The 13,280-nt window shown below is 27.1% G+C and overlaps 1 protein-coding gene across 8 annotated transcripts in view; it reads right to left on the minus strand.

The window, feature by feature from the left end:
• The window catches only part of Rpn3 (regulatory particle non-ATPase 3), a 32,600-nt gene extending 21,434 nt beyond the window's left edge, over positions 1 to 11,166 (minus strand). Inside the window, exons 1-4 of one of the 8 annotated variants that reach the window (XM_016048940.4) lie at positions 10,892 to 11,166; positions 9,165 to 9,277; positions 5,961 to 6,151; positions 3,200 to 3,346 (exon numbers count right to left, since the gene is read on the minus strand). In XM_016048940.4, the coding sequence (XP_015904426.2) occupies positions 3,200 to 3,346; positions 5,961 to 6,151; positions 9,165 to 9,270 (444 nt within the window). In that variant the 5' untranslated portion in view covers positions 9,271 to 9,277; positions 10,892 to 11,166. The remainder of the gene's footprint in view (positions 1 to 3,199; positions 3,347 to 5,960; positions 6,152 to 9,164; positions 9,278 to 10,891) is intronic. The other 7 variants (XM_016048944.5, XM_071180005.2, XM_071180007.2 and 4 more) reach the window with 7 other exon arrangements.
• Between the last annotated feature and the right edge of the window lie 2,114 nt (positions 11,167 to 13,280).

A 13,280-nucleotide genomic window follows, 5' to 3' on the forward strand; every position in this document is an offset into this window, starting at 1 on the left:
AATGATGCTTGTAAAATGCTTCTTCAACTAGTTCCTAAACATAGAAGTTTTCAATAATAATCATTACAAAGCCATTCAATAACAGCTTTCAATGAACAATGACAAAGTAAAACCATAGAATATAATCTGCAATAGTAATCTTTTTAAAAGATTAAATTGCTGAATTCTTAATATTCATAATAATATCAAAACATCTTTACAAGTGTGGATGAAAACTTTAACCAAATACATGACTTAATTAAAAATGTTGATAACATAGAAGTGTGACACAGTGTTACATTAATTGACAAATTTCAGCATGCGTTTTTAATTCTTCCAATGGCTTAGAATTTCTAACTCAAATGCTCATCAAAAGTAACATAAATTGAATGTGATTGCATACAAAAAAAAAAAAAAACGACTTTTCTTTCTTTCTAGAAATGCCTAAATTTAGTCAAAATGCTTTACAGTTCCAATCTATTTTAGAAGGCTATGAAACGGGCTCATTGCATTGACAAAAAGGAAAATTATTGTATGTACCTTTACATCAAATAAGACATTTTTACCTCAAGTCTCCTCGAAATAAGTTACAATTAACAATTTGCAACTCAGCACTAAATTATAAATATAAAAGACTAATTCTGAAATATAAGTGTAATGATTCAATTTTGGTTGTAATGAATATTCACATATTTCAAACAATGATTCAAAAATTTAAACGTAACTACTTTGAATAAATAATAATTGACCTAGTAAGTTTCTAACAAATTAGGAGAATGAGAAAATTCTTGAGAAGAAATACAGAGGGAAGTTAGAAGGATGCATAGCTATAAAGCAGGAAAGATAAAACTCTGACATAATTTCAGAAAAATATAAGTTTTCTAATAACTAACTATAGAGTAGAATCTGAAATAATTTTGATTAGTAACATAAGTAACATAAATTGAATATGATTGCATACAAAAAAAAACGACTTTTCTTTCTTTCTAGAAATGCCTAAATTTAGTCAAAATGCTTTACAGTTCCAATCTATTTTAGAAGGCTATGAAACGGGCTCATTGCATTGACAAAAAGGAAAATTATTGTATGTACCTTTACATCAAATAAGACATTTTTACCTCAAGTCTCCTCGAAATAAGTTACAATTAACAATTTGCAACTCAGCACTAAATTATAAATATAAAGACTAATTCTGAAATATAAGTGTAATGATTCAATTTTGGTTGTAATGAATATTCACATATTTCAAACAATGATTCAAAAATTTAAACGTAACTACTTTGAATAAATAATAATTGACCTAGTAAGTTTCTAACAAATTAGGAGAATGAGAAAATTCTTGAGAAGAAATACAGAGGGAAGTTAGAAGGATGCATAGCTATAAAGCAGGAAAGATAAAACTCTGACATAATTTCAGAAAAATATAAGTTTTCTAATAACTAACTATAGAGTAGAATCTGAAATAATTTTGATTATGTATGGTATGGAATTATATATATAAAAAAAAAGATATACAAAAGCTATATCACAGTAATAACTATGAATTTAAATTTACTATTCTATTTTTTCTTTGTTAAATATTCCAGAATACAAAATGCAATGATCTTTAATTTAAAAATAAAGTTTTTAATTTTTTTTTTAAAAAAACTTACAATTCTAAAATATTTTTTAACACAAAAACAGTAAACTGATACTATGAATGTGGTCAATGGCATAATTTAACATTAGTATTTAAATACTCAAGCAATGAATAAGAAAACTAAGTAAAAAACATTTTAAGAAGTTTTTTTAAAAACTCTCTAGGTTTCAAGAAATTTTTATAATGCACATAAGTCAGGAAAAACTAGTGAGATTCAGTAAAATTGATCCAAAAAAAAAAAGAAATTTTAAGGATGCAGAATTCGTATTGACCAGATATCGGAGGATTCACCTCATTGGATCATCATCACTACCCCCTGAGTCATACAATCCATTGCATTTGATGTTTAAAAGTAGAAGATATTAACCAATATACCTTTTACTACTATATTGCAGCGTAGCTAGCAGTGAAATGATGAAAATTACAAAAAAAAAATTTATGTGTTCAGGAATTATTTCCAGGAATTATCCCTCTCCAGTTTCATTTGTCAATTATAGGCCCAATAATTACTACCAATTTTTATCTCATTTACCTAATAATTGAATGTGTGTTATTGTTGTAGTTTGCTACGCAAGTAGGTTTATTATTTAAAAAAAAAATTTCTCTAAATACACACATTTTTCAAGCTCAAAGCAAAATGATTGCTCTAAAATGTTCTAAAAATCGCATTTCAAAAGATTAAAATTGAGTTGCTTACCACCATCAAGTTTTTATGCCAGCAAAGTATTGCTAAGTTGAAGATATTTCACGATAACTTTCAGTTTAAACAAAGTGAATACAACCAAGGTTGCAAAAAACCCACCTACCCAATAAAACCCGGGCGGGTTTTACTGGGTTTTTCTAAGATAGATTTCTTTTTTATCCTCTTTTATATTAAAGAGCTATTCTATTGAAATATATATGTAGTCTAGCCTAAAAAAAATTAACCTATGGTGTCAAAACTAACTATGTTGGAGACTGGAGAGTCACCTTACTGGCTAGATTTCACTGTATGGGTATTGATTAGTCAGTGCCTTTGATTCGCTTTTTATGCAAATAAAAAAATTTCCTCAAATATTTTTTAAGACTAAAACATAAATAAAAAGTAATTCTGTGCTAAAATAAGTTTCAAATGTGTGATGTATGTGAGTACACATAACATTTTGTATCGTGATGTCAAGAGAAAATTTTTTCAGACTTTTGCATCAATTTATTTGTATTAATTATTAATTACCTATATGTTAAGTCAATTTATAAAATTAAACTTAATTATTAATATTAAATAGGCTTTTTTTAAAATAAGATACTTATCCCTGCCCTCTCTTTTGAAACCCCCCCCCCCAAAAAAAACATGAAAAACCCAGAAAAGTCCAATTCTAGAAAAACCCGGGTTTTTTGCAACCCTGGATGGTAAAATAATTTAAATTAAGAAAAAAATTCCAGCTTTTCTTTAAAATTCATTTATTTTTTTCAGGTTTTTTTTCAGTATAAAAAATTCATTGATAATTCCAGGTGGGTGGTGCCCACCCTGTTAAATTAACAGTAGGAAATCAAAACAAATGAAATAATAAAAACAAAATAAACAAGATTATTTATACTTACAGACTGAGCTTGATCTGCATCAATGAGATGAAGTAGAACAAGGAGATGTATATAAATATCTTGTTCAGGCAATAATGGCTGCAGACTGGATTTAGCATTCTTTATTCTGGTTGGTGCTTTGTTACCATTTGTATCCATATCCATAGGCTAAAAGTTAAAAAATCTTTAAATTCAGGAAGAAAAAAAATCATGGAATTTAACATTTATAAATATTATTTATTATCATCAACTATATTGATAACAATAACTAATAACAAAAAAAAATTTCTTCCAATTGTTAAAAGTTTTTCATATACATAAAATTAACAAAACACAAAAATATGTTCTAAATAACTAGTTTCTGGAAGGAAAAACAAAACAATATTATATAAGTCACCATAAAATTAATTATATAACTCACTATAAGAACATGTTACACACAATTTTAAATACATTTAATTTAGAGTTGTTCCTTCAACTTTATAAAACAATTACTTTATTCAATTATGTGAAAGAATGATTTTAATTCAAAATTACAATTAGTAAAACTTAATGGTCATAGAGGATAAGTAAAGTTATTGGAATTTTTTAAATTTAAATAAAAATCATTTATAAATGTAAATTAACAAAAACACTTACAAGATTAATATAGATTATACTGAATGAATAAAATATTTCTAAAAAATTAAGTAAACTAAAAATAAATCTTAATAAACTCATTGTTGTCAAGGTTTAGGACAGAATGGATTAATTCACAGTTTAAACCAGAGTTTAAACCATCCTGTCTAAAACCTGTTTGTCTTTAACTGTCCAAAACTCCTTTATTCAAATTATGTCACAATTTAAAAAAAATATTGTGAAAAATAAAAGATTAATTTTTGAACAGGAAAAATGAGGACAAGTATTTGTTCTACTAAAAAAGTTAATCATTATTTTTAATATTGCATTATTTATCCAAATATAATGCAGTCCAAAAACATAATTTATCAGTATTAAAAACATATTTATTTGTATTTAAAGGATAAGGTATTCACTTTTGTTGTTCATTGAATTGTGAAGCTTCTAAAGTTATAAATCTTTTACTTTATTGTTTTCCCTTAATAAGTAAAAGCAAAATGTATAAAAAGTATAGGATATTTATTAATATATGTAATTATTACATGTACAATGGTTACACACATAGAATTTTTACCTTTTACCAATGTTCAAGGTTTTGGACACTTTAGGACAATTTAAGATGGTAAAACTCACACGTCTTGTCCATAACAAGTTTAGGACATTCAAAATCCCAACCCTGAAACTCATTATGAATGCAAATTAGGCTAAGATATGATCTTTCTAAAAAGGCTTAAAATAAAATAGAGCTGATGGTCCTTTAAGTAATTATTGACTGAGATATAAAAAAAAAAAATTATAGAAACCTTTATTTATACTTGTTAATGGCATATTATGCTTGTGACAATCAAAAGAAGAAACAGGAAAGAAGTGCTGTTATTGACATTATACTTCATTTTTCAATTTATTTACTGTTATCAGTATAAACAAATTTATATTGTATACATGCTTTTTATTCATTAATATTAATATATTTTCAAACTTTTTTTTGCAAAAAAAAAAAACTTTCATTATTTTAGCAAAAAATTTTTTAAATTGGTTAAAAATACTTTCACTCCATATCATTTTATATAATGCTGCACTACGTTAAAAAGCTTATTGTTAAACTTAAACAGCCACTATGTTAAAATAACTTAAGTGTTCTATTCTTTATTAATAAATCCATAACCGTTTACCATTTTAGATTTTTATGCCTATTTGTCACTTCATATTAAGATTTGCATTGATTCAATCGATTTAAAAAAAAAAAAAAATTGGGGGCATACTTACATGTTAACTGGAGTTGTAAAATAATATATGTTTATTGAAAAAACTCTTATTTTCTTTTATCACCTTAGCATTATGGAATATAAGTAAAAAATTTTAATAACCCATAGAAAACAATCAATAGTTAAAAAGTTTGTCATAAAAATACTATTGAATAATGGTTTAGATACTTTTAATTTAGAGCTTAAGGAATTATGTGACAAATAAACCACAAAAAAAGATAAATATTTTTAAACCAAAAAGCATGATTCAAAAAATTTTATTTAGCAAAGAAAAAAATGAATTAAATCTTATTTTGGTATATTTTAGTATATTTAATTATAAATGCAGATATGCCAACTTGCTCAGGACAGCAAATAAATAGTTTTGAGTGGTAGTTTAATAATGTGTGAATCATGGTTTAATAAATTCCGCTTATTAGGTTTCTATAACCCACTATTTCTAAATAATTCAAAGGCTTATATAATTCCCAATCTTTTAAGAATTAAGTTATGCGACACCGTTTAGAAAGTAAACAAAACTAGTAAGATATTTGCAAATTTTAGTATGTAGTTGTTTACCATTTTTTAATTAAAATCTACAAATATAATAATCTACAGTATTCATTTTGTACTTTAACTATTACAATGGCAAAACTTATTTTGGCCCATAATAAAGTGTATTTCCAATAATAATAAACAAGATCGCATAAACATTTGAAAAATTTAATACAGTAAATGTAATTAAATACTTAGAATAATAAAATTTTACAAAATATAATTGCTTTTTAAAAATATTTTATTTTTATAAAAATGTAATAAAGAAGCGACCAAGTGAAGAAAATATTAACTGGTTTCCAATAAAATTATAAACTAAACTTAAAATATAAAGAAATTCAGTATCAATGAAATAAAAAACTTACCTCATCAATGAAAGCAAGCAATACATCTTTTTGTTGAGAAGAATGAACATAAAAATGAGTAACAACTTTACGCAAAATTTTTGGTGTTAAGCGCTTCCTGATGGACACAAGAGCTCTTACAACTCTAAGAATGAATCTTGGTTCTTTTGAGTTGACAGATTTTTCTATGAAAACCAGGTGCTCTTTTATATCTGAAACAAAAGGAGATATTTATTAACAAATTATCCAACTTTTGACTTACTCTAAAATTTTGAAATAGTATAGGTATATAAGAATAATGTATTTATATGTCTGTTAAACTTTCATATAAATACATTATTGTTTATTATGAAAAAAATATTAAATTTTTAAAATGCTTGTTGCTTGTTTTAAATTACATTACATTAATCACATGTAGACATTACACAACAATATATCTAACTTTATTAATAAATATTGCATAAATAGATATCATAAATAAATGTTGCAGCTAAATTAACCATTTATTAAGAATATATTCTAATCTTATTCATTGAACATTCAATAGATTTTGATATTTAACTAACAATAAATATTTTTGTTATGTATTTTGAAAATTTGAATAACAAAATTTGTTAAATTAAGTAAACAATGAAACCTAAGAAGTTAAAAATGTTGAAAGAAAAAGAGAAAATATTAAGCAGTAAATATATCAAGGATTATTACGTATCGAAATATAGTGCAATTAACTATACAAGAAAAAAAAGATTTCCTTGCAATAAAAATATTAACCCACAAAGGAAAACTCCAGTTGATTTCACGAAATAAAAATGTTATGATAAACTGTTTTAAGATATACTAAATATTTTACATATAGGGAATTTTAAGGATTTTTATAGTCATCAAAATACAAAAATTTATTACTTTAATAACCAAAGGGTCTGCAATATTTTCCATTTATGTATGAATTGGAATTTTCCTTTATTATGTCAATTCATAATTTTAAATACTATATATGAAGACTTTATTCCCATTAGCTTTTGTGAAAATATTTAGTCCAGTTTTATGGAAGACAGTTGTAGTGGTGGTAATGTTCCATTGTACATTTGTGTTTCTTGTGTAGGATTGAGGAATGAAAATGCTCAGTTCCAATGCCAAGAATTTTAAATAAGCAGTGAAATGAATAGTGAAACAAACGGACACTTAGCAGCATGGAAAGAGAGCCATAGCTGGTGATTTATCGATATCTAAAATAGCCAAAAACAAAGCTAACCCTTCATTATTAATATAATTTTGATGCATCTTAATCACACACACCAAACATTTTTTTATAATTATTAATAGAATTAATATATCCCTATGGAGAAGAAAAGTCAGGGGTGCCATTTTATGTTGAAATGATGGAATATCAGGTGAGGTTGGAGGGTGTATTGGTATAGTGGACTAGTTGAAGAATACTGACAAATAGAAGATTGTGATGATAAAAACATAAGATGGTGAAAATTAACAGTTGAACCCGATCAGAATTAATAAAAAGCTTTTATTTCATATAGTTGCAGAGCTCGAGATACAAGATATAAATATTATTCAAAGGAATTTCAGTTGAATAAGTTTTGCATACCAATATTAATAAGGACAGGCCATAGGAGACAATTCCCCCACGACCTGCCTAAACTAAAGCCAAATTAAAAAGTATGTGTAAATTGTTCCCAACGGACACAGAAGCATTGGTAGGAGATCCAAAATTGGTGATTTAATAAATTATAACATAGCCAAAACAAAGCTAACCAGCATATCAACATTGGGTTTAAAATAATACCTTGGCGATCACGAGTCGCCAACAAATTTATGAGAATTATTACAACCATGCAACTGAAACATTTTTGCGGTTAGAAATTAGAATAAAAGTTATAAATAGATTTTTGTTTTGGATTAGTAATGAAATAAAAAGTATCCGTTGCATTGATCTATAAGAGAAGGATAAATATTATATGTTCATGTTTGTTTTTAAAAGATTAAGTCTTTGATTTATTTTAAATGTAATTCTATTAAATCAGCTTAAGTAATAAGAGATATTTAAAAGGATAGGAAATAAATATGTAATGCCAGTTGTGGCATCACAATCCCAGTAACTGAAAGATTTGTAAAGTAGCTTAAAGAATATAGAGTTAAAAATAGAATATGATATTCAATATAGTTGTGACAGTGAATTAATGAGTTTTACACTGGTATTGAATTGAAAAGTTAGCCACTACTTTGGTTGTTAAGAAAATAATAAAATATTTATAATCATTTTTAATAAAATGTTTTAAAATTTAAATAAGTGGTTAAATTGAAACTTAAAATTTAAGAAATATATAATGCCTACAATGGCATCACCGTATAGTATATAAGGCTGTGATAGCCTGGTTGATAGGGCGTTGGGTCCATGTCCAAAAGGTCACGAGTTCCACCAGAGATTAATCTTGCTCTGGTTCAGGTCAAAATTACAATATGCGGACGAATGGTGTATGAATGCGCCCTACTTGTAAAATGGGTTGTGACATATCTGGATAGCAGAAGTCGAATTCTTGGACATTCCTTAAAATTGGCTTGTCAGTATTGACAAGTGGCATATGACAAGAGTATATATAATAAACAAATAATTCATTATTGATAGTTTAGATTTCTTAGAATAAAAATTTATTGAAAATTTAAGAAGAAAAAAAAGCAAATAAAAAAGCTGCAAATGATTATTACTTCACTATGTTAGTAATACTCATTTAAATATTTAAGCAAACTTAAAAATTGTATAAAATTTCCATTTCATGAGTATATTTTTTTCTTTTTTTGAAGACTTACTCAATTTTAGAAAATTTTCTAAAATGTACAAGTAACCAGGAGATTTTACTATACCAGTAGACCAGGGCAAACTATCAAAATTCAGTAGACTACTGGTAAATCCAGTAGAGTTGGCAACTGTGCACTATAAATTAAATGACTCCTGCCTAATATTAAAAGTTGTCTGCTTAAACTCATACCTACTCAGAAGTGAAAGGGAAAAAAATCACTGAGAAAATTTTCATGTTAGAGTCAAAACACTGTCAGTAATAATGAAATTATGCAAATAGAAATACAAAAAAATATTGTTACACATACAAAATGTCATAAGTTTTTAAATATTTGACAATAAACTGCTTTAAGTGTTTTCAAATTGATATATCAAAATTAACAGTTTAAAAAAACGTAAGAAAAAAATGAATTTACCAGCCAGTGATAAAGCTTCGAGGTCAACTTTGGGAGCCTTTTCTTTCTCAGCTGCATTATCTGCATCTTCTGAAGTCATTTCAACATCGACGTCTTGAATTGCCATTACTATACTGAAAAATAAAAAGTAACCATATAGTCATTACATTATAATACAACATTTGATGCCTTGTGCGTGAAATACAAATGGATAAGAATTTTTATTTCTTAAAATGAAAAACTAAAAAAAAAGCTACAATATACTTTAACTCTTTCATACATGGTTAACAAAATAAATTTAAAAGATTTAACTTAGATATAACCTGCAACCACAAATTAAATATTAATTGCAGAAATAGAAACCTTTCATAAAGTACTAATTTTTCATGTTAAAAAAAAGCAGTGAGATCTCCATAGATATGATCTTTTTCCGTACTTAGGTATTTTGAATGCTACTAGAACTTGAAATTAAAAAAAATAAAAAAACAGAAAATGGTTGAAAATCTTAGTCTACACTACTTTATGACGACTAACTATACCTATAAAATATCAAATATAAATATGTTTATGAACCACAATATTATTGAAAATTAGCAATGCACCAGATGCTGAATTTGACCATGCACTTATAATTTAATATTACCATCCAGTTTTTATATTGATAAAGAATTAGGATCCTTAAATTTTTAATTCTTACAAATTTTAAACTAATTTACAACTTGAATGATGAAATACTGGGAATATTTCCAGATCGTAATCTGGCACACCAATTACAATGGCCAAGGTGCCAAATACATTTTAAACTTGCAAATTGTACAAAAAAAAAAAAAAAAAAAAAAAACTTAGTTGTTTGCTTGAGGGTGGCTAAGAGTTATACCTTTCGAGTTGGTCCCTTTCTATCATGTTTCATTTCATATCTCACGGGCAGCTCAACGGAATCTGCCAAGGCTTGGCGATTATTCTTTAATAGATTACAATACGGAAATCTCTCTGAAAACTAATCTAATCACTGAAATTAAAACCAGTATACAAGTTTCCTTATGCAATAAGTCAACTTTGAAGAAAGCTATGAAACCCCTCAAAATAAAGCAACTCCAATTCAAACGCTATTTTTAGATAACAATTGAATTGTAATGTTTCACTACTTTTTTAATATATAAAATAATAAGCTTAATGAAATAAAAACACAAAAGTGCATTTTTCTTAATGAACAATTTCTGGGAAATCCTATGAATTAGGTTTTTCGAAAAATCAATTTTTTCCCCTCTAAGAATCAAGTTCTATAAGCCTTAATAGGGAAACATGAATTAATTTATATTTAGTGATAACAATCATGACAATTAGTGTTTTCGCAAATATTTACTGCTTTATATATAATTATGATAGTCTTTACATTGTGTGTATATTAAGATTTAAAATAAACAATTAAATGTGAATAGTATTTATAAATAATTGCATAAATAATTAAGATAATAGAAAATATATATATAAAGAGGTTTATTTAAAATTACAAAAACATTAATTAATCATGAAATATTTGAAATTTATCAATTAAATTGTTAATCATTAAATACTATCATAGATATAATAAATAAATCACAGTTATGGAATGATTAAGCCTACGATGTTAATTTTTATATCTTTCAAAGAAATGAGAACTCTGTGTACAAATATATCACTATAAAATCATTTCAACAAATGAAATAGTTAAATATCATGAGCTAAATGAATACAAAAGCAATACTAACTAATATTTAATAACAAAATTTTACTTGACTCCTGATGACAATGCAGTCTTCAAATATCCGCTAAAGCTGTCTGAATTTGATTCGATTCGATTACGATAAATGTTTGCATTTTCGAAACAGTTTCGAAACAGCAAAATTGCAAGAGTCACTGTCTGTGAATATTTTTCTAGGAAACATTTTCACTGCATTCGATTCTCACTTGCGATCGCAAATCGATGTTATTCACGGCTGTGCATTCGCGTGTCTTACTTGCAGTTTTGAAACACTCGCATATGAGTGAATTGCATGGTGTGAGTTATATGCGCTGGTATCAACGCATTTGCGTTTTAAGAAAGGGTCACTTTTATTGGTGCGTAAAACTAGTCGGATACGCACTGCATGCGAAAAATTCGGTGTTGCGATTGACAGCCTGATTGATGGAATTTATTTGAATTATTTAATGATCCATTATGGTATAACAGGCACATTATGGGCAACCGTAATTCCCATCACCTTGGAATAAAATACACGTTACGAGATGTTTGCGAAATAAAGATGAGAATATAATAGGCATCATTTATACCACGGGTGGAGAACCGGGTATCTGATTCCGATCTTGGCAGTCAGTTAAATCAGTGCTCCTCAACTCCCAGTCCATGGATCGGTAACGGTTCGTGGATCAAATGGAATCGGGTCGCCCATTTCATTGAAACTGAATTTAAATTCCTAGGTTTATACCCCAAATTAAAAATATCTGTGCTCCATTAAATTTTTATTTAAAAAAGGGGGCCCCGAAGGTAGTGACATAAATGTTTTAATGCCTTAAAAAGTAAAATAAAAAAAAGAAAACCACCACGACTGTTTTCTCTTTCAATTAGTTTTAGTTAAAAAAAATCAATCATCATAACTGTAAATATGAAAAATAAAACACGAAAGAGCGGCGTGAAATTTACATTAGAACTAATGAAGAACTTCGTCTTCTCTTTATCGTTAACACTAGAAAGACTGAAAATTAGAATATGCCTATATTGCCCAAGAGCAGTCAAAATGACTGAATTGTGAATGCGTAAATAAATTTGTTTAAAATTAATTTTTAACAATTTTTAAATTGTTTGCAGTTATATAACAAGTTATTAATAAATATTAACAATAAAAAAAAATTATATGTTGTACAAAAAGTCACAAAATTCTAAGAAATTGTGTCATTATATACATTATTGTTTTTCTAATTGAAATTAAAAGCAATTAAAATGACTTCATTAGGCAGTCTAGTGTTAATAAATCAAAATAATCTAAAATATAAACAATCAACGGGGAACACTGACTTAAATAACTCAGACGTATACACAGGAAGGCAAGTTAAATCTGTCGTAGTTGAAAGTCCTCTCGATGGTTGTCGTGTAGAAGTGTGAATAGAGGAAGCTGTTCACGTCATTTGATTGAGGCCAAAGTTGCGTTTTATTTTTATTATGGCTGTTAAAAGATAAAGACATTCTCAACCTTGAGATATGGTGTTAGGTGTTTAGTTACAGTTTGGTGATGCCATATGTGCGACCACGAGGAATGATTTAATGTATCAACACATTATAAGGGAAAATTAAAAATGGTGTAAAATTATATTATTAATATATTTAATAGATTTAAATTATATCAAACAACTTATTACATACATTATTTGGGGAAACTATGATCATAGCGCTTAAGCTAAGGATAAAAAAAGCTTCCTTTTTAGCTTAGAAACTAGTATTTTTTAGCCACTTAAAAGAAAAAATGGAATTTAATATCAAAAACTTATTCATAAAAGTTATTAACTTCATCACATTTATTTTACATGTAGTTTTTTTTCTTCTCAAAATTTGTAAGCTCCAAGGTTTCCATTTAATAATTATCTTCTTTATATAAAACACAAGATCGACTCATCGACTCTATGCCGGACGTAAAGACTGTGAGTGCGTAAAGGTTTGTGTGAGGTTGTTACTTTTTTTTTTCTTTCCTCCAAGCCCTGGGCATGTATGTGAGGTTGTTACTGAGGGAAAGTGGCCCAGCATTATTTTAATGTATGATAATGCGTGACCTCACGCTATTGACGCTTTTCTTAAAGAAGAGGATATTCGCCGTATTAATCTCTGATGTCCCCGGATCTCAATCCTATTTAACATGTTTGGGATAATTTAGGAAGAGTCGATACACAACATAACCCCCTCCTAGGAATCTCCATAAGTTATAAGTTGCACTCTAGGAAGAATGGGATTTGTTGCCCCTAGAATTTTTTCGACATCCTCAATTAACAGTATGAAAGATTGGTGTAAGGTTGCATAGTTGTGCAAGATGGTAACATTCCATATTAGACAGAATTTTCAAAAGATGTGTCTTTATCTCTAATTCAAGATTTAATACTTTTCGATACAAC

This window comes from Parasteatoda tepidariorum, chromosome 1 (genome assembly GCF_982258835.1).
Source record: "Parasteatoda tepidariorum strain Cologne lab strain chromosome 1, Ptep-v5.0, whole genome shotgun sequence".
NCBI classification, from domain to species: Eukaryota; Metazoa; Arthropoda; class Arachnida; order Araneae; family Theridiidae; genus Parasteatoda; species Parasteatoda tepidariorum.